We start from the raw sequence: 18,464 nt of genomic DNA, 5'->3' as shown, positions 1-18,464 counted from the left end.
TGCCGTTCACTGGAAAATGGTTATTTGGGTACCAAAGGATCTGGAGGTGTGCTTTCAAACTCTTTAGTCTCCCTCTTCTCACACCCTAACGTTACTTTCCCTGGCTGTGCATCCTGCTCTCCTACTCACCCTCCATTCCTCCTAATCTCTTTGTCCCCTGTCCCACCGATGTGACATTCCTTCCACTACTACCTCCATCCTTTGATTTTACCACTTCCTGCTCCACACTTCTACTCCCTACTCCACAATACTACCCCCTCCTCCACCTTCTTCCCTGTCACACGCCTTTACCTCTCACATCAACCCCCTACAATCATTCAAATAATCTCACTCACTAGTCTCTCATGCACACTCACAATGCTGTACCACTTGCTCTCACAGAGCAAATACCTCACCTTTCTATGATTCGCCAAAATGCTCTTGTCCACTGTATTTTCTCCTGCTGGCCTCTTAGTCTGCCACTGCCTCCTCTGACCTTGTCCCAGTAACCCACAACGTTTGTTTCCTAGGGTCTCTTTAATCCTCCTCCCCATCCTCTGCTTGGTTGTCTGGCCTTGTGTTCTGTGATGAATCCTGTGGAGTCATCACTGATAGCCAGCCTAAAACCCCCTCCCACATGGCCAGGGGACAGGAGCCGCCACTTGATCCTGTTACACTCACCTGGTATCTGCAGAGGTGTTGGGGCACGGTTGCAGCCCTCCCTGAACTTGACTCTCTCCCTTTCAGGCCTCTCCCTCGGTAGAAAAGCGGTGAGCGGTGGTACATGGTGATACTGCTCCTGTGAATTATGGAAGGTAAGCTCTCCGTCCTGCTACTTCTGGCAGGGGCGCGTTGAATGGGATCTAGTTCCTTCACTGATCCCTGATAAGGATTAGTCCATTCCAGCTGCGACTATGCTTCGCCTTATGATTGGTAAGTGTCTCTTGAGCTCTTGTGATTCTGTTCGTTCTGTTTAATGTCTTTATATGTTGCTTCTTATGCCCGCAATAATGTCTCTCTTCTGTTTTCTTCCCTTAGATGGAAATGCGGCCTCAATGCAACTGTGAGACGCGGCCTGGATGGAAGAGTGATGCTACCGCAACGTTCGACAGCAGGTAAGTGATGGTTTAAGGAAAAGTGCGAAGTATGGCAAAACGTGACCTTAAACTGACTGTTTTTTCGATGTCTAACCTTGTCTTCTGTTTTTCCTTGCAGGCGCTGCTGTCGACGATGGAGCGTGTCGTGCTGCGGTGCCAAGATGAAGATTTTGGCGTTCCGGAAAGTGTAAAGATGAATGCTCGGTTTGCCGAACAGATGTACAGGTAAGAACAGTTTCCCCCAGTTGGTAAGTATGCTGGCAGGAAGCAGGATGTCCGGAAGCAGGGTCTTCAAAGGTAAGCAGGTCGGCGACGGTGAGCGTTACGCTGCTGGTAAGTGCAGAATAACGCAAAGCGTCTGTCTTGAGGATCAGGGCAGTTTATATAGCTGTGAATCCATTAGCAGCCACACCCAAGAATACACTTGGAGCTGCTTAATGGATGGAATGTCCAAGGTTAATGCATCTGAAGTGCTTAATGGATGGAATGTTCAAGGCTAATGCATCTGAAGTGCTATGTCCATAATAAAAGCTTTTTGGTGTTAAATGGATGTTCTTGTTTACTTTTGTTCATGAGCCTGGCGCCAAAGGCCCCAGGACAGTGTCCACCCATGTCTCTTGTGCATGCGACCCCTACATGCCTGTGCCACTGACTTCATGACCATGACAGATCCAGTCCCTGGGGGTGCTATTATGAAGGAGGATCACATGGGATGAGGTAGCTGTCGGGTGAGATGTGGGGACCCCATCAGGCGGGACATGGTATGCTCCTCTTCCACGTGTAGAAGATCCTTTAATCCCTGATTTCTTGATGGCATATTGTCAGTATACCAATCCTTTTAATAATAAAACTCAAAGACCTCTTCTTGCCATACACCTTAAGTAGGATAACATTCACACTTCATGTGCACATAATATTCACATAACATCTTCTATGTCGGACCAACTTGACTTTAGTCTCAATCTCCAATGAACTCCAAGTCCCATTAAATGTATAGTACTGGGACGAGGAAGAGGAGAAAGGAGTTAATGTGGAGCGGAAAGCACACCACGTTGAATGTGCAGACTAGTTGTGATACCAGTCAGCTGTGCAGGATATTTAAAAATTGTGTGCCTTTGAAAATGCAGAGCAGAAGGAGAGGAGAGATGCAAAGCGGTCGCAGTGGGAAGCAGAACCGGAGGCAGACACACACAAGCAAGCTAAGCTAAAGGAGGCAGGCACTTTCATCTGGATTGAGACAGACCATAAATGGCATAGCAAGTGCAGAAAGGGGACCGCTGACGAGCCAGCAGTAAGGAGAAGGCTGTCGGGAGTGCCGTCCCGCTGCGCAGCAACCATCCCACCGGCAAGTGAGAGAGAAGCCGGCGGCAAGACTGAATAGTGTCTGCAGAGCGGGGAACACTTTCCCACCACACAAAGATCACGGCAGCAGTTTGCCAGGGGTCGTTAACACCAGGAAACACGGGTGAGTCTGCCCTGGAGTATTAGGAGGCCCGGGGAGCACCGCCAGGTGTACAAGCAATTACCAAGTAACATTGAAAGACTAAGATTACACAAGTCTCTGTATAAGGGATTCGAATATGAGGAAAGTTGGAGTACATGTTATCAAAAGCAAATGAACATTACTAATGAAGTAATTGAAAGGCAAGATCAGTACAACTCTTCATATATGAAAGGTCAATATGGGGAAGATTGGATCAAACATTGACACAATCCAAGGAACATTGCTAATTAAGTAATTGAAAGGCAAGATCTGTACAACTCTTCATACATGAAAGGTCAATATGGGGAAGATTGGAATACACATTGCCACAAGCCAATGAAATTATCAAGCACAACTTGAACACGCCTCCAAATAAGGAATAGCAAAGTTGGAACAAATCATAACTGAAGCTAATGGAGTATAGAACAGCAAATGAGTAAAAAACTGCTATACTCAAAAGGGAAATGAAAGGTTGTAAAAAGACCTGGTGAAGGTGATGCATCAGGCAGTGAGCCTTTGGGGGAGAGATACCTGGCAGAAGAGTACACCAGGACTCTAACAATCCCAGAGAGGGGTATACCTGGCAGGGGATACACCAGGTAATCCAGCCAAAGTATGTGAAAGAAGAAAAGACATTGTAAAACGAGTTGCTGGCAGGGGAGTATACCAGGAAATCCTCATCAATAAATTGCTGAGTGGAAGACTGGGTCATAACTAACAACTTAAAGTCACATGACTACAAGACAGACACTTGTATCTGGTCCGATCATCACAGTGTAACCTTCTCAATCATCCCTCCACCACCCAGAGACAAACTCCCCAACCTCCTGATAAAAGTAACACAGCAGAATTTCAAAAACATAGACAAAGAGCAGCTCAAACTCTGTTTAGATGAAGTCAAGGATGACTTCAATGAAGATGACTCCTGTGACACCATACTAACTAACTTACTAGCCCATCTTAAAAAAATTATAGACCAGAAGGCCCCACCACAAATTGAAACTATTAGAACCAACGTCAAACAACATTCATGGTTCACTAAAGAACTTGTTGAACAAAAAAAGGTGAAGAGAAAACGAAAAGGCAAAAAAAACCTTCTACGGCTAACAAGGAAAAATAGAAGGATAGTGAGAAAACATATAAGAATGCGATAATTGAAGCAAAAAAGAACTTCTACAACAATCAAATCACTACTGCAGATAACGCCACCAGAAAACTCTTTAACATCTGAAATCTATTGAAAAACCCAGAGCAACCCCCCCCCCTTCACTCCATCCCAAGAGTGTGACAACACCCAAAATGCCTTCTTTCAGAAAATCTCCAAAGCTAGAGACTTGATAATGAAATCTCAAGCAAAAACACAAAGAGGTGCGGTCCTTCCAACAGAAGAGGCTAACAACATCATCAAAGTTTTTAAGTTCTCAGACATCACTCCTGAGGACATGATAAAAACACTTGCTTCCATGAAATCGACCACCTGTGCCGAAAATATCCTGCCCCCAAAAATGATACTGGAGCACCCAGAAATCTTTGCCCCGATATTGACCAAAATTATTAACACATCTTTTAGAGATCAGATAGTACCACAAGACATAAAAAGTGTTACGATAACCCCTCTGGTAAAGAAACCGAATCTGGACCCCAGTGACTCCAACAACCTCTGGCCCATCACAAACTGTAACTTCATCCTGAAGATCATGGATAAAGTAGCCACCTCACAACTCCAAGCACACGTGGAAGCCTCAGAATCCCTTCACCACCAACAATCGGAATTCAGACCAGCACACAGCACCGAGCCAGCCATGCTTGATCTCCAAACTAAAATGCTAAGTATTATGGACAGGGGGAGAACAGGGCTCCTCATCCTTCTTGACCTTAGTGCAGCATTCAATCTGCTGGACCACAACTTCCTCAAAACCACGTAAAAAAAAAAAACAGCCAACTGCTCGGTAGAAGCAATAGGTTGGATAATGTTGTTCCTTAAAGACAGGATCTCACGGGTTCACTGGGGAGATAAATTCTCTGCAGAAAAGGAAATCCTCTGTGGCGTCCCACAAGGGGCCAGTATGTCACCACTACTATTCAACCTGTATCTGAGATACAGATCCTAGGTCACTACAGGTACTAGATCACATCGACACTTTTTTCACCAACTACGCTGATGATACTCAGCTGGTGATTGAACTTAGTGGAGATCTCAAGAAAGACAATCAACAACTTCTCAAGGTCTATACCATCATAGAACTATGAATGGACACAATCGGAGGTGCCTTAACTGCAAGAAAACTGAGTTAATGGTATTCGGTTTTCGGATCCCACCAGGCCAGAGCCACACTCTCTCCCGAATACAGCTAATTTCTGATAGAAAACACCCAAATACAGGTTCTCATCAAAAGTCAAAACCCTAGGACTGATGCTTGAATCTTCCCTGGGGACTGAAGCACAATCCCAGTAAATAAAGAAAACATGCGCCTACTACCTCAGACTTCTAAAAGCCATTAGGCCCTATCTGACCGATGATAACTGTGCCACTATTGCTAGGGTGACAATTCTATCCCGCCTGGACTACGGCAATGCACTGATGCTAGGGTCTAACAAAAAATGCCCCCATAGCTATCAGTTTATACAGAATAACGCAGTGAGGATCATAAAGAAAAAAAAACAAATCCGACCACATCAACGACTCCAGAAGAGAGCTACACTGGCTCAAAATTGAAGATAGAGTTCAATGTAAGGCCCTGATCCTGGTTCACAGATGCATCCATGGGAAAGCACCAGAGTACCTAAAAACCAAAATCCACCTGTATGCACCCAATCACACACTCAAATGTTCAGATCAAGGAAAAATCACAGTAGCCACTCACAAGCGCAAATTTGGCTTAGGGAAATCTTTCCCCATCTTAGCCGCCAGCCTATGGAACAACCTTCCCACCACTATAAGAAGGGAAGCCAACTACTTGCGCTTCCGTAAACTAGTGAAGACCCATATTTTCAACTGATCCCCTACTATCTACAGACCTCCCATCTGTAATTGTATGTTGAATCTTGTCTCGTGGTAATTGTTATCGTACCTCGTGTCCATATTTCTGCGCCCCGAGACTTGCGAGTTACCGGCGCAATCCAAATAAACAAATAAAATAAAATAAATAAACAGAGACTATTTTTCACCATCCTTACAAACATACATTGCTTTGAAAATATATTCTCTGTCATTCTTCAGAAAGGCTTGTGCAAGAGAAACATTTCCAAGCCATTGTTTGGAAAGGAGAATGTTTTCATCATCCCTAAGGAAAGTGCTAAAACATCATTACTTAGGTTTCCAAGAGATACTTTACCATCCTTAAAGCATTATATGTTTGAATGAGACACTTTCATATTTGAGGAAGTGTTATGTGAAAGAGTAATTTCTACCACTCTTCAAAAACTATTGTGTGAACTGAATCTTTCCAATATTGAACCTGAAACAGTTCAGGGGAAGGGAGTCCTCCCCTGGATACAAGGCATGTGCTGTTGGATTTATATTATTCGTTTTTGCACTCTTTTTTCTGATTTTAAAGTAGAAACATTTACCTTGCACATTTTGTTGTTCATTTTTAGTTTGAGGGTCAGTTACGTTTTGAAAACAAGGACAGTTTGCTTAAGTTGGACGATGAGACACACACCGTTACCTAATTTTGATTTGTGTCCTCTTTTCATTATCATTAGCACTGTTTGCTTGGGAGCCAAGTCCCATTTCTGTTGTTATTTGTTGTGGGCTGTGCCCCACGTGTAGAAGGGAAGAGGTGGGGTTACCGCCTCAGGCAGCAGTTTCGCGCCGACGATTAAAGAGATAAGAAGCCCAATACCCTGGCTGCCGCGTATCATTTGTCTGACTTATTTAAAGTGAATTATTATATTGCATCGCACACCCGACTGCAGTCGGGATACAAAACTTGTACATTTTGTTGTTAATTTTTAGTTTGAGGGTCAGTTACATTTTGGAAACAAGGACAGTTTGCTTAAGTTGGACGACGAGACACACACCGTTCCCTAATTTTGATTTCATACTCAGGGAAACTCTCATTTGGATAGGGATAGGAAGGCCCTTATCCAAATCCTTATAATATGTCTAATGTTGACAACATTACAACTTTGTGTCAGCCTCTCATTTCTGGCCCCTCACAGTTCCCTGCGTGAGAGGTGTAATGTACAGAAAATGTTTCCAATGAAGTGTTAAGCCCCACTGCTTTTCTCAATGCAGAGTAGCTGTGGAGTGGCAATAGCGGTCCATGTTGCACAGTGTTTAAGTTCGATTTAGAGGGCCTTGGCCTGGAGTCCCCCAAGGTAAGTACAGTGTTTGTGGGTGGTTGCAATCCTGGCTTTACTCCCTGGTGGTCTAGGGTGTTTGAAGCAGTTTTGCTGCTGTTCACAGCGCCAGGGAGCAGTGCATGGCATGTCGAGCAGCAGCGTAGGCTCTCTGCTGGATCTTTTTCTCTTTCTTGCTTTGCCGGTGCAGTGCTGAAAGGAGTATGGCATGGGGCAGTGATGGGTTGTACTTTCTCTGTTGGTCTCCCACTTCGTCCGCAGCATTGACTTTAGATATAAAACTGAAATGGAGAACCTGGCAATCATTTGAAACAAGAGGCAAGGGGTGATGCAGATGCGTAGACAAGCACTTTGGGAGGGGACTTCAGTTGGGACCCTCTCAACTGCCCCTGTCCCCCTCTGAGGTAAGACTGATTCTGGCTTTCATCCTGATAGGCCTCCTTCCCCAGGCTGAGTGGGATTCCTATCCCCTTGTGACAGGGGCAGGCTACTGACACTGTCCCACTATAAAATCCCAGTCTCTCTGCATGATTGCTTAACTTATACAGGGAGAAGACCCTCAACTAGAAAGCAGAGTAGACACTGCATCATTTGTTCATTTGATCCTAACCCAATAACTGTTTGTATGTGTAACTATTTTTAGTTTGTTCCACAAGGAACTTCCACACTTGGTATTATCTCTTCCTCAACCACTGTGATAACGAGCATAAAAGAACTTTGAACACCCCAAACTGGTTTTGAGTTGTCTGTAAATCCTTTGCCCAAAACAAAACACTGATAAGAACAGAGAACCATTCTAGTCAAGGCAACTGCTGACTCATCTCTGACACTCAAAGAAGGTGTCATGTAAAGGAATGTTTATTTAACCTTTCACCTGACTAGCGTGATATTGTCATGTCTATCACTTTAATCCGTGAAGGCCAATGGCTCGACTCTTCTTGTGTTTTCTATAACGCCTTTAAGTTATTGATGCCCTCCTTTTCTCTGTATTCAATAATCCATTGCAGTTTAATTGTATTTTGATAGAAATGTTTAGCACTATTAATAATACGCATGTTAGAGGGGTATAAACCCTAATGGATATTTTAATCCTCCTCCGCAATTTAGTTTCACAAAGCAAATACTACTTTCCGAATGCTGATGACAATGATGAAGTGAGGAATAACTTTCTTCCCCTCCCAAAATATGGTACTATTCTCACCATGTTGTAAATGGAGAGGATCTGTTTACAAGACATGTCTTAGTAGCTCAGTAACGACTCTTTTGAAATTGCAACGCGGGATCATGAACTGTGTTATTATGAGCTAAATAACAGAATGGTTTGATTTCTGCAAATAACAGAACCTGTCGCTAGTTCACGTTTAACTGTATCTTTAAAAATTACTTTGATTCGAAAAGCGCTCTTAGCTAGATGTCTTGTGAAAATGCACAGACGTTTTCAGGTTCCTAGTGCTAACACAGCTGCCATTCTTTTGCACTCTGCAATAGGTTGTGAGTCCCACCATTAGTTCCCCTGTATGCCAGGAGCAGCTGATAGAGGCTGGGAAACTTGTGGACCGCTCTGTGGAGAACTGTGTTAAAGCCTGCGAGTCGGCCACTGATGACCAAGAGCTACTGAAGCAGGTCAGTGCAGCGGCCAGTGTTGTCAGCCAAGCCTTGAATGACCTCCTGCAACACGTCCGTCAGTTTGCCAGTCGCGGAGAGCCCATTGGACGTTATGATCAGGCTACTGATACCATTATGTCTGTGACTGAGAGCATTTTCAGCTCCATGGGAGATGCTGGTAAGTTATTTTCTTGTGCATTTTAAAAAAAAACGTTATTTATCTTTTTCAACATAAAAAACATGTCATATGAGTTCAGTTTGGCAATACACTGTGTTCACAAATATCATGGTGAAGCATATGGGACTGGGCTAAAATCTGAACTTGAAGCCACAACGTCCTGCCCCTATACACCTCATCATCCCCAGTCCTCATCTGCAATACAAAGCTTACTTGTTACATCTCACACTTGCGCCTCCCAGCATCACATACCCCATCTAAGCTAACCCGAGGCCTAAGGCGGGCGGTCTTAAAACTGAACGTGCCTCGTTTGTCCCATACCTCATACCATATCGTGTACAGTGAAGCACGACCTCCTCCCCTTCCCTCGTGGTACCACCAGAGCTGCCATATCCTTTTCAGCCCTGACCCACTTGAGCAGCGCTCTGCGCCAGTCACCCATTCTGGGCCCACCCTGCACATTCCAGGCGATTAGAAGCACCAAAGCAAGCACTCTAGAGATGACCTTGACCTGTCTATATTTCCTAATGCATCCCAACCCCAACAAACACTGCTGCACCGTGAGGTGGATCCTCACTGTGGTCATCTCAAACAACTCCTCACAGAACAATTCCCAGAAACCCTTCACCCGGTCACATACCCACCACATATTCAAATATGTTCCTATCTCTTTCTTACACCCCCAGAACCATCTTAACCACCTTAACTGGAGTGATATAGGCTCGCTGTATGACCTTAAACTGTAGCCACTGAAATCGAACATTCCTGGATATCTGCTTTGCATACATGAGAATTCCCCACCCAAAATGTGTTCCCCTGTATCCCTCTCCCACTTGAGTTTCAATGCTCCTGCCTTCGGATCCAATTCAGCTCTATCTGCTGCGTATAACTCAAATACATTCTTTCCTCCCTCCATCAATTGGAGCAGTACTACATTAACCACATGAACACGAGGTCTCCTGAAATTCCCACGGTTATCTCTTGCAACGAACAAAACGAATGGAGGCCTGTCTCCTGCTAAGCACCATGACAGATATAGCTGTAATTTTGGGAGAAGGGTGCACCCCCTTCTCTGTCAAATATTTTAAAAACTACAGGACGCAATAACCCCAGACCCTCCACCCGGCCCCTTCCCGGAAATCCAATCAATGATTCGTGCCCAAGTTGTTTTGTACCTAGTCCAATTCTGTCCGGCCGTTTTAGCTATGCGCTGAAGCAAACATCTTACTTTTTCTCTATGAGAAAATGGATGGGGACTAGGTCAAAACAGCATTTATTAACTTGTTTGATAACTTTTATGTTTCTTCATGGATCTTTGCCAAAATTTCTAGTATACTCTACTATAGTGTGGTGACCGCTGCACTATAATATATTACACGGCCACGGTTGTGGCCGTATAGTTATGGTTAAGTTGCTATTTCCATAGGAAGAGCACTTTTTGGGCGGCTTATAACTTCACTCCCCCTGGACGAATCCTCGCCAAACTTTGCAAAAAAAAAGTATATGGGCCTCTCTGAATTATTTCACAATGTTTGGAGATGTTTGGTGCAGGGGGGCAAAAGTTATAGGGGGGGGTCCAAAACGTCTTTTTTCCCATAGACTGAATGGGGGAAAAACTTTGCGCACGGCTACAGGTCAAACCGCTGGACGGATTTTGACGAAATCTGCGGAAGGTACAGGGGCTTGGTCCAGAAAGCGTGCTTTTGTAAATTTGGTGACCATCCGTGCAGTATTTTTCTTTATAATTATCAAAAAGTAGGTCAGAAAAATTTAGTGATATCTATGTCCGCTCCGCGGTCACACTTCCCTGTTCGGTCCACGAACAAGATACCGATTGGCTAAGGGGCTGGCGTCATGACCGCGGACACGCGACGTCTCTGCCCATTGGCTGCTGCGCGATGTGTTCAGCGTCAGATTGTTTGGATGCGCCCGACATTTTGAATCCGCCGAAAGCGGAGCAACAACCAGCGTACACATGCTCTATTCATGAAACTCTTTTGCTGTGTCACAGAGCATTGGGAAAGGTTAAGACAGTAAGACATGGGTGATCAATGCATTTGTTCTGGGGGTCGTTCTTCATGATGTAATTTCTATGGACACCTTGTACACACAGTAAATGTGGGGTGTAATAACGATAGCACTTCAGTCCATGAAGTGGACAGGAAACTTGTAACTGTTGAAAGCACACGCGTAGTGGTAGGCAACATTGAAATTGACAACATGCCGTGAACGCATTATTTTTTATGGCTAGTATTATATTCATTAGTACGCCGCCATGGGTGTCAAATCCTACAGTGGTTGTGGCCAGGGCCTAGAGTCTTGGATGCATGGCCGTCAGCCGAAGGCCGAAAGTCTTACTTCCAAGACTGTAGGCCCTGGCCACAACCTCCGTAGCATGTGCCACCCATGCATAACCCGTAGTATTGCGTTTCGATTGGCATGTAGTAGAGAGTACGTCCATTCTTGGGTGCATGGCCAAAGGCCATGCACCCAAGAACCAAGTTATAAGTACTAGACGTGCAAGCCACTGCACACCCATCCCACGTAAGATCTATGCTCATACAGCTAGGAGTGAAGCCTCTGGCCAGAAGCACTGAAGGATATCACACCTATAGAAAAACTGCCACTACCACACATCACTGAGGTGTTTGTGGAGAGACCCTGCACTCTTGGGTGCATGGTCAAAGCCCATGCACCCAAGAATGAAGTCATAAGCAGTGGAGTTACAAGTCAATATGGGTGTGGTGTAATGCGCTAGTTGTGTTGATGCCCTAGTGTCTTAGCTTCACGAGTGCAGACAATGGCCCAAAAAGCAAATTTATAAGTAGCTAATTTACAAGGACCATGGTTTTGATATGCAGCGATGGTTGTGGATATGAACTATACTCCATGAACCTTGCTTGTAAGGCGTAGGTGGTTGGTTACTCACCGAAGATGCAAGGGCCAGCATACAGACACTGCAGCATATTAGTACCATAGATTAGACGTGTAGATTCCCATGTGTAGAAAATGACTGCCAATATACTTACTCCTTACTTTGTTCAGGATCCACATACATTTTTTAAGTGGCTATCGTACTTGGCGGAAGTATCACTTGTTCCATTTCTGTGATGAAAGAAAAATGTGTGTTAGTGTTTGCATTTTTTGAAAATTTACTACATTGCATAATAGACAGTTAACCTTTTTTTTTACCCTCATATTTAGTTTACAAACCAGTGTACTGTGCATTCCGCTCAGTTTCTGTGTTTGCTTTTCTAATCCTTGCATCTGGGGAAAGAAAATCCTTGTAAGATTAAAAAAAACCTTCTTTTCCTATGGTACTAACTACTTCCTTGCTCCCTTTGAGTGTTTCCTTCATCTTTCTGATCAATGTTATGTTTGTTGCCTTCCTGCCCATTTTTAACAACAGTTGGATACCTGTAGGCGTATTCTACCTGTGCATTTGTTTCCAACCATCTGTGATAATCATTTATTTGTGTCATTCTTCCATCCTGTTGGGTAGTTAGATACCTGTGGGCACATTCTAACTGTTTGTAGTCTTTCACATAATTTGTTGACAATCTTGAAGTACCTATTATTTCGTAAATGTTGGCTTTCAGAACATTAAATACGCATTTGTTAGGTTAGCTGGCAATCTCTGCTTTAGAGTAATGGTGCTATCATTACATTCGAACCATCCACAATTCTTTTTAATGTATGCAGTGTAGTGACCTGCATTGGTTGTAGCTCCTGCATGGTAGGTTATTCCTACTGTTGTAAAAGTTTTCTTTCCAAGTGACACTTGACCGTGTGTGAATCCAATCAGTTTGCAGTTGTTTTAGGTGCCATCTGCATTATAACGTAGAAGTATAAGTATTATGTAGTTACTATGTGATTGTATCAGTAAGGTGGAGCGATTGTCTGAATTGCAAATACTACATAATCTGCCATGGTTTGCATTTTGTACAAGTTGCTGAAATGGAACGCTCTCACAATTTGGTATGGAAACATACACAAATCGCTCATTTGGGATTTCTTCCTGTATCACTTTGCTACAGAGAGTGCATGTATGTTTCCACATGTACGAAATTTGGAATATTTCAGTGGCGCATGAGAGCCATAGGCAGCGCAGCAGACAGTCGTGCAGATTCTCCAGCAGAGTTCACTGAAGCTGTGAGCCAGCCTAGCCAGGGCGCGTGGTTGGCCTAGCTGAGCCGAGCCAGAAGAGGCAGAGCGGACCTGTGCATGTGGCATTCCTTGCTGAGTTGCCGTTAAGTGCCGTCACCTCGTCAACACGAGCCAACCGAAAAGCGAGCAGTGAAAAGGATGCTGCCGCTTTAAGAGCTTTGATCCCGAGGATTCCCCTTTCCGTGACGTGAAAGTCACATGACATCCAGCAGGGGATATCAGCTGATCCAAGCCGCCCTTGCAGCGTAAGCCCTGTGGCAGAAGGGCTGTGTGAACTGCTGTTTAGCTGTTTGGCAGCTTTGGCGATCGGCGATCCGTGAAACTAACGCTGTGAGCGCTGTCTGGTGATTGCTGAAGAGCACAGGTAAGAAGTAAAGAAATGGCTGAGGTGGGTCCTCAAACGCGATCGAAACTAAAGACTTGTGCACAGGCTGTAGCCAAAATTGTGGCTCTAGATGGCAAAACGATCACCAAAAAGTGTGAGCTTGAGGGATATAATTGGTCGACCCAAAAACAACAAAACGACATAGTGGAAAATGGGGCACACACCACTCGAACAGTCCAGGCATTACAATCTTCAAGCACAAATGCCTCTGTGTTTCCTTCACTAGCTAAACTCACTAGTATATACCTTGCTCGAATTTCGTCTGAATGTGCCCCAATACAACGAGTTGAGGTAGAAGGGAAAAGTATATCAGACATCACCCCCAAGGGTGACAAGTCAAACAATGACAGTTGTAAGGAAATCACAGGGAACAGTGAAAATCGCGAAGGAGGACGGCACAATCAATGCCAAAAGTAATTCACACTTAAACAAAACCAGCGTGTGCTGCTTAGAAGTAAATACAATTGAAATCTCACAAAACATTACAAATGATACATAATGCGATTGAAATTAATACAGTGGTTTTTGATTCTCCATTTGACGTAACAGACCTTGAGTTGTTGCAACTCGAAGTTCCAGTTGGAACGTGTGAAGAAAGCTCAATGATATTTGTTTACCCGCCCACAGAAAGAAGGAAAAACGACGTGGGAGTGAGAAAGATGCTAAACAAAACAATAGCAAATCCTGGGCAAATATGTTACAAAATGCCTGTTTCTATCAACAAACAAGGTCCAAACAAAGACCTGACTGACAAAGTAAACGGAAATAGGGCAACCATGGAATCAAGGCTTGTGAAGGGTCCAGCAAGTCCGAGCAAAAGTAAAAATGGTCAAAATAACAACGAAATTATGAAGGCAAATGACCAAAAGCAGTTCAGGTACCTTTGACTTTGCAGGTCGCGAAGCACAGCTAACAGAACGACTAAAAGCCAATTTTGAAGCGATGAAGCACAAATTGGCTGAAAGCTTTACCGACAAACACAAATCTAAAGACAGCCAACCATGTACGGAGTCTCTTCAAAATGCTGCAAAGAACGGAGAACGTCTAAACATACAAACAACTCCTGCAGTACACGGCAGATCAGGGTGTCGTGACTTCAACACTGAAAGAATAAGGTTCAAAAACCACTTCCATGGCACTCCGGAAAATACACCTAATGACAAGCTGCATGATTCTCAGGAAAAAAAGGAACTGTATAAGAAATCCTTTACAGCCAATGGTAAGCTGCTCAACGCCAGCCGTGATGACCTCTTCAGTTGATGGCAGTCCATTGTCGCCGATGATCAAAGAAGCTCCAAATCAAGATAGACTCGACAGGGAAAGAGAGAGAAACGATTTAAAACAACACGATGAAGAAAACGAATCATCACTAAAATCCAATTTGTCTACAGCGGCAGCCATACAAATTCATAACAACGTACTCGCCGCAACGTCCATGGCACTAATTCCATTCATCAAACTATATGAATCTCTTCACGACGAACTACAAAACAATAATGCGCTACTTAGTCATTTGAATGAAAAAGTTAACAAAATGGAAAGTGCAAATGCAGAATTCAAACAACAATTAAAAAATGAAGTGTCTAAAACTTGGACCCGGCACATTGAGCTAAGCACACAGCTTAGGAGTAATCACATGGAAAAAAGTTCACTACTGAATTCTTTAAGGTGCAGCTTAATGCAGGGTCCTTTGCATCCCAAAAATGTGCCTCAAGTCTCCGCGAGCCTGATAGAATCGGATAAGAGCATGGCAATTCTGCCCTCTGACGGCAGCAATGGTGGTAAAAAAACCCATATCATCAAACAATAAAAATGATACCACAGAATTGCAGTGCGAATTGATGGAAAAGCAAGACCACAGTACTCAAAATAACGCCTACTCACCAACTGACGAACGGCAAAAGGGTCAGGTGTGCGGTAGCGACTTGCCACTCTCTGAGTTAATCATTTCTGAGGAGCCACCATCATTGCAGAAAAAAAAAATGTGATTATTGGCGAAGTACATGCCGAAAAATCCTCGGCACTTCTTCATGGGTCGACTGACAGACTAACTTATGGAATCTTTGGAGGTGCAGCAAAAAACATCATAAGTGATCCCAAATCTGCTCAACCGAATTTGGTGAAGCAGTGCCCAGCTAAAAAAAAACCTGAAAAAAAGAAAAATTTTGAGGTAGCAAAAAAACATTCTAGTGGCTCGCGAAAGTTCATACGAAACCTGCCTACCCCAGTCAAACAAAGTCTCTTTGTAAGAGATAAACAGGTTCATCAAAAAGGACTGGAAAAGGAGAAAGCTTTAATAAAAATAACAGGAGTAACAGATAAACCTGACATGACTAATCTCAAAAAAAGAATGAGACTAGATTTGGATAATGTTTCCATCCAATCTATACAATCTTCGGTGGATCTCTGTAATCTTTCAACTTATTCTGATGATTTAGAAGACGAAATGATGGCTGATTCCGAGGAGTCAGATGAAACATGTCAATTACGAAGGAGCCAAATGAAGGAGCCGCAAAGTGATTCTTGAGGCAACCAAATGCGGAATTAACAAAAAAAAATGAGTCTAGACGAAAACGGGAAAACACAAAAAACTCGAATAGCTTACCAAATTCTGAGGTCAGCCAAGAGCGTGACAGAGTGATAAAACATCATGTTTTATTAAATCCAAAACTCACACGAGCACAATCTCAGATCAAATCATTTGCTGCTGAAAAACGCAAATATATTGCAACAAAAGATCTGCAGGGCAGAATACGAATTGAAAACATATTCCATGAGGAAAATAACGTAAATCTGAACAGAAGCAATGTCATCCGATTACTGCATTCAGTGCCAATATTGAGAACTGTTACAACAAATGTTATTGGAATAGTGGAATATGTTTCAGAAGAACGTGGAGACCAAGTTCTTCTGCATATAAATTCAAAAGCTGTACGAAGGACCCTCATGGCGGCAAAAGATGAACTCTTGTTCATGGGCTTCGAGATTTCGGATGAAGAGCTACCTTTCTCTAAAAATTCTAGAGGCACAAACACAAGCAATAATGCAAAAGAGTCCTTAGAACAGCACCGGGATACCTTGAGAAAACAGATGAAAGCCAGACGGCCAGGTCCATCGCAAAAAAAGTGGAAACAAGGCAAATAAATCATTAGCTAGACATCAACGACCGCGAAGGGCTGATCACACTGATTTCATGGAACACGCGAGGTTTCCAACACCTATTTGAAGACTTCCCAGTTGATTTGTCTGAAAACTTTTTAATCTGCTTACAGGAGACATGGTTACGAAGCCCGCCTGTAAAGGATGGATACCTGACTCTGCTCAATCCAGCAGAAAAAAACACTCGAGGTCGCCCACATTCCGGATTAATTACTATGGTGAAACATGGAACTACATGGGAAGTTTGCGAAACCGAAAATCCAAACAGCTTTGTACAGGCAACTTTAATTCGAAAATCAAACGGTGAACTTACCGATTCCAAATATCTGCTCGTAATAAACCTGTATTGGAACACAGTGAAGATTACAACTGAGAATTTCATCCAAACAATAACACACATAATTGACAAAAATCAAATGAAATACCGAGACCTATTGATAATCATATGTGGCGATATGAACCTATCTTGGTTTAATGATGAAATGAAGCTCATTTCATCAAATAAATAAACAGATTATCAGTGAAAGGAGAGTGTATTGGGACATTGAAATGGACGCAAGAGACTGCGATATGGTAAATGGTCAAATACCTGGAGACATACCGCCGAAGTTCACTTGGAGAAATTTTGTTCACAAATAGATTCTTGACTACATATGGACATCAAGAAATGTATGGACTCAGATCACAAAGCTACGAATTATCCAGACTGATCGAAGTGACCATGACATCTTGGAATTGTCATGGCCTCTAAGTCAGAAAACAGAAGCAGCTTTATGCAAACAATCAGTTGAAGTGAATCAAGGGCGAAATCGGTTACGCCTAAAAGAAAACCAAATAAAAGTCCTAACAGAGGAGTATCGAATCCTACCAAATAAAATAGCAAATTCGATAAACTATGTCACCCTATTGCCCTATCAACAGACGAACAATCCCATGTTTCAAAACAACAGGAAATTACACAAGCATGATTGGAGCAGACTAGTAAACGATCAGAAGAAACTGCTCAAAAAAGAAATAAGGAAGCTAAAGCAGAACATGGGAGTGAACGCCGCCCGACAAATCAAACAACGACGACAAAAATACCGTAATTGCCACAAATCTTTCGCCTGCGTAAGAGATCAAGAACGTGGCGAGTTGATGTTATCTTTGATTCAATCGAATAACGCGAGAGAAATTTGGCGCATTTTAAACAACAATAACGCAAATCAAACAGACGTGCTTGCCAATGGAGTTTCTGAGGGAGCCTGGCAACAACATTTTACAGGAGTCTTTAAACAACCACAACAAAGCCCATTAACAGACACGAATAGTGAGCTAACGCGTTGGGAAGTTGCAGAAACCGAGGAAGATATACAACATGCAATCTCTACGCTAAAAAACTCAAGAGCAGCAGGGCCTGACGGCATCTCCAACGTAATGTTAAAAGCACATAAAGCGGAATGGTCCATCTTCATCACTATACTGTTTGACAGAATCGCATACCAAAAATCACTCCCAGCATCCTGGACCGAGGCGATTGTCGTGCCAGTATTCAAGAATGGGGAGCGGTCTGACCCAGTCAATTATCGGCCAATCGCCCTTCAAGATACAATTGGAAAAATAATGGCTACGTTTCTCCAACAAAAATTAACAACATGGGCAACCAACAAAGGAATCATGGATAGCCGTCAGACCGGGTTTACTAGAGGAGTCGGGACAGAGATTAATCTAACCATAGTTAACCTACTGAAACTAGAAACCTTGTCAAAAAGCACAAACCTATTTCTTGCCTTTGTAGATATGCAACAGGCTTTCGATACCGTCAATCGTGATCTATTATGGAAAAAACTCAAAAACTGGGGATGCCCAGAAAATATTTTACATCCGATAATGGCCTTCCACTCCGAAACATCAATTTGAGTATGGATAAATGGAACGGGTGAACTAACTGAAGCAATAGCTACGAACCGAGGGGTGAAACAAGGTTGCCCGCTAGCTGCAGTCCTGTTTAAACTATTCATTGCTGACATCCCGGATGCATTAACAGCAATACACCGCTTTTCTCCAAAAATAAATGGTCATCAAATCTGGTGCATAATCTATGCAGACGACCTGGTTTTGTTTGAC

The 18,464-nt window shown here is 43.3% G+C and overlaps 1 protein-coding gene across 11 annotated transcripts in view; it reads left to right on the top strand.

Annotated features, from left to right (window-relative positions):
• Positions 1–18,464, top strand: part of TLN2 (talin 2) — a 7,472,684-nt gene that overhangs the window by 1,653,745 nt on the left and 5,800,475 nt on the right. For all 11 annotated transcript variants that reach the window (XM_069624483.1, XM_069624482.1, XM_069624486.1 and 8 more), the window contains one exon: positions 8,353–8,647. In XM_069624483.1, the coding sequence (XP_069480584.1) occupies positions 8,353–8,647 (295 nt within the window). The remainder of the gene's footprint in view (positions 1–8,352; positions 8,648–18,464) is intronic.

Source organism: Ambystoma mexicanum, chromosome 11 (genome assembly GCF_040938575.1).
Source record: "Ambystoma mexicanum isolate Mex_15411 chromosome 11, UKY_AmexF1_1, whole genome shotgun sequence".
Classification (NCBI taxonomy): Eukaryota; Metazoa; Chordata; class Amphibia; order Caudata; family Ambystomatidae; genus Ambystoma; species Ambystoma mexicanum.
The sequence above is the reverse complement of the archived record's forward strand: the minus strand, read 5'-3'. Positions and strand labels throughout refer to the sequence as shown.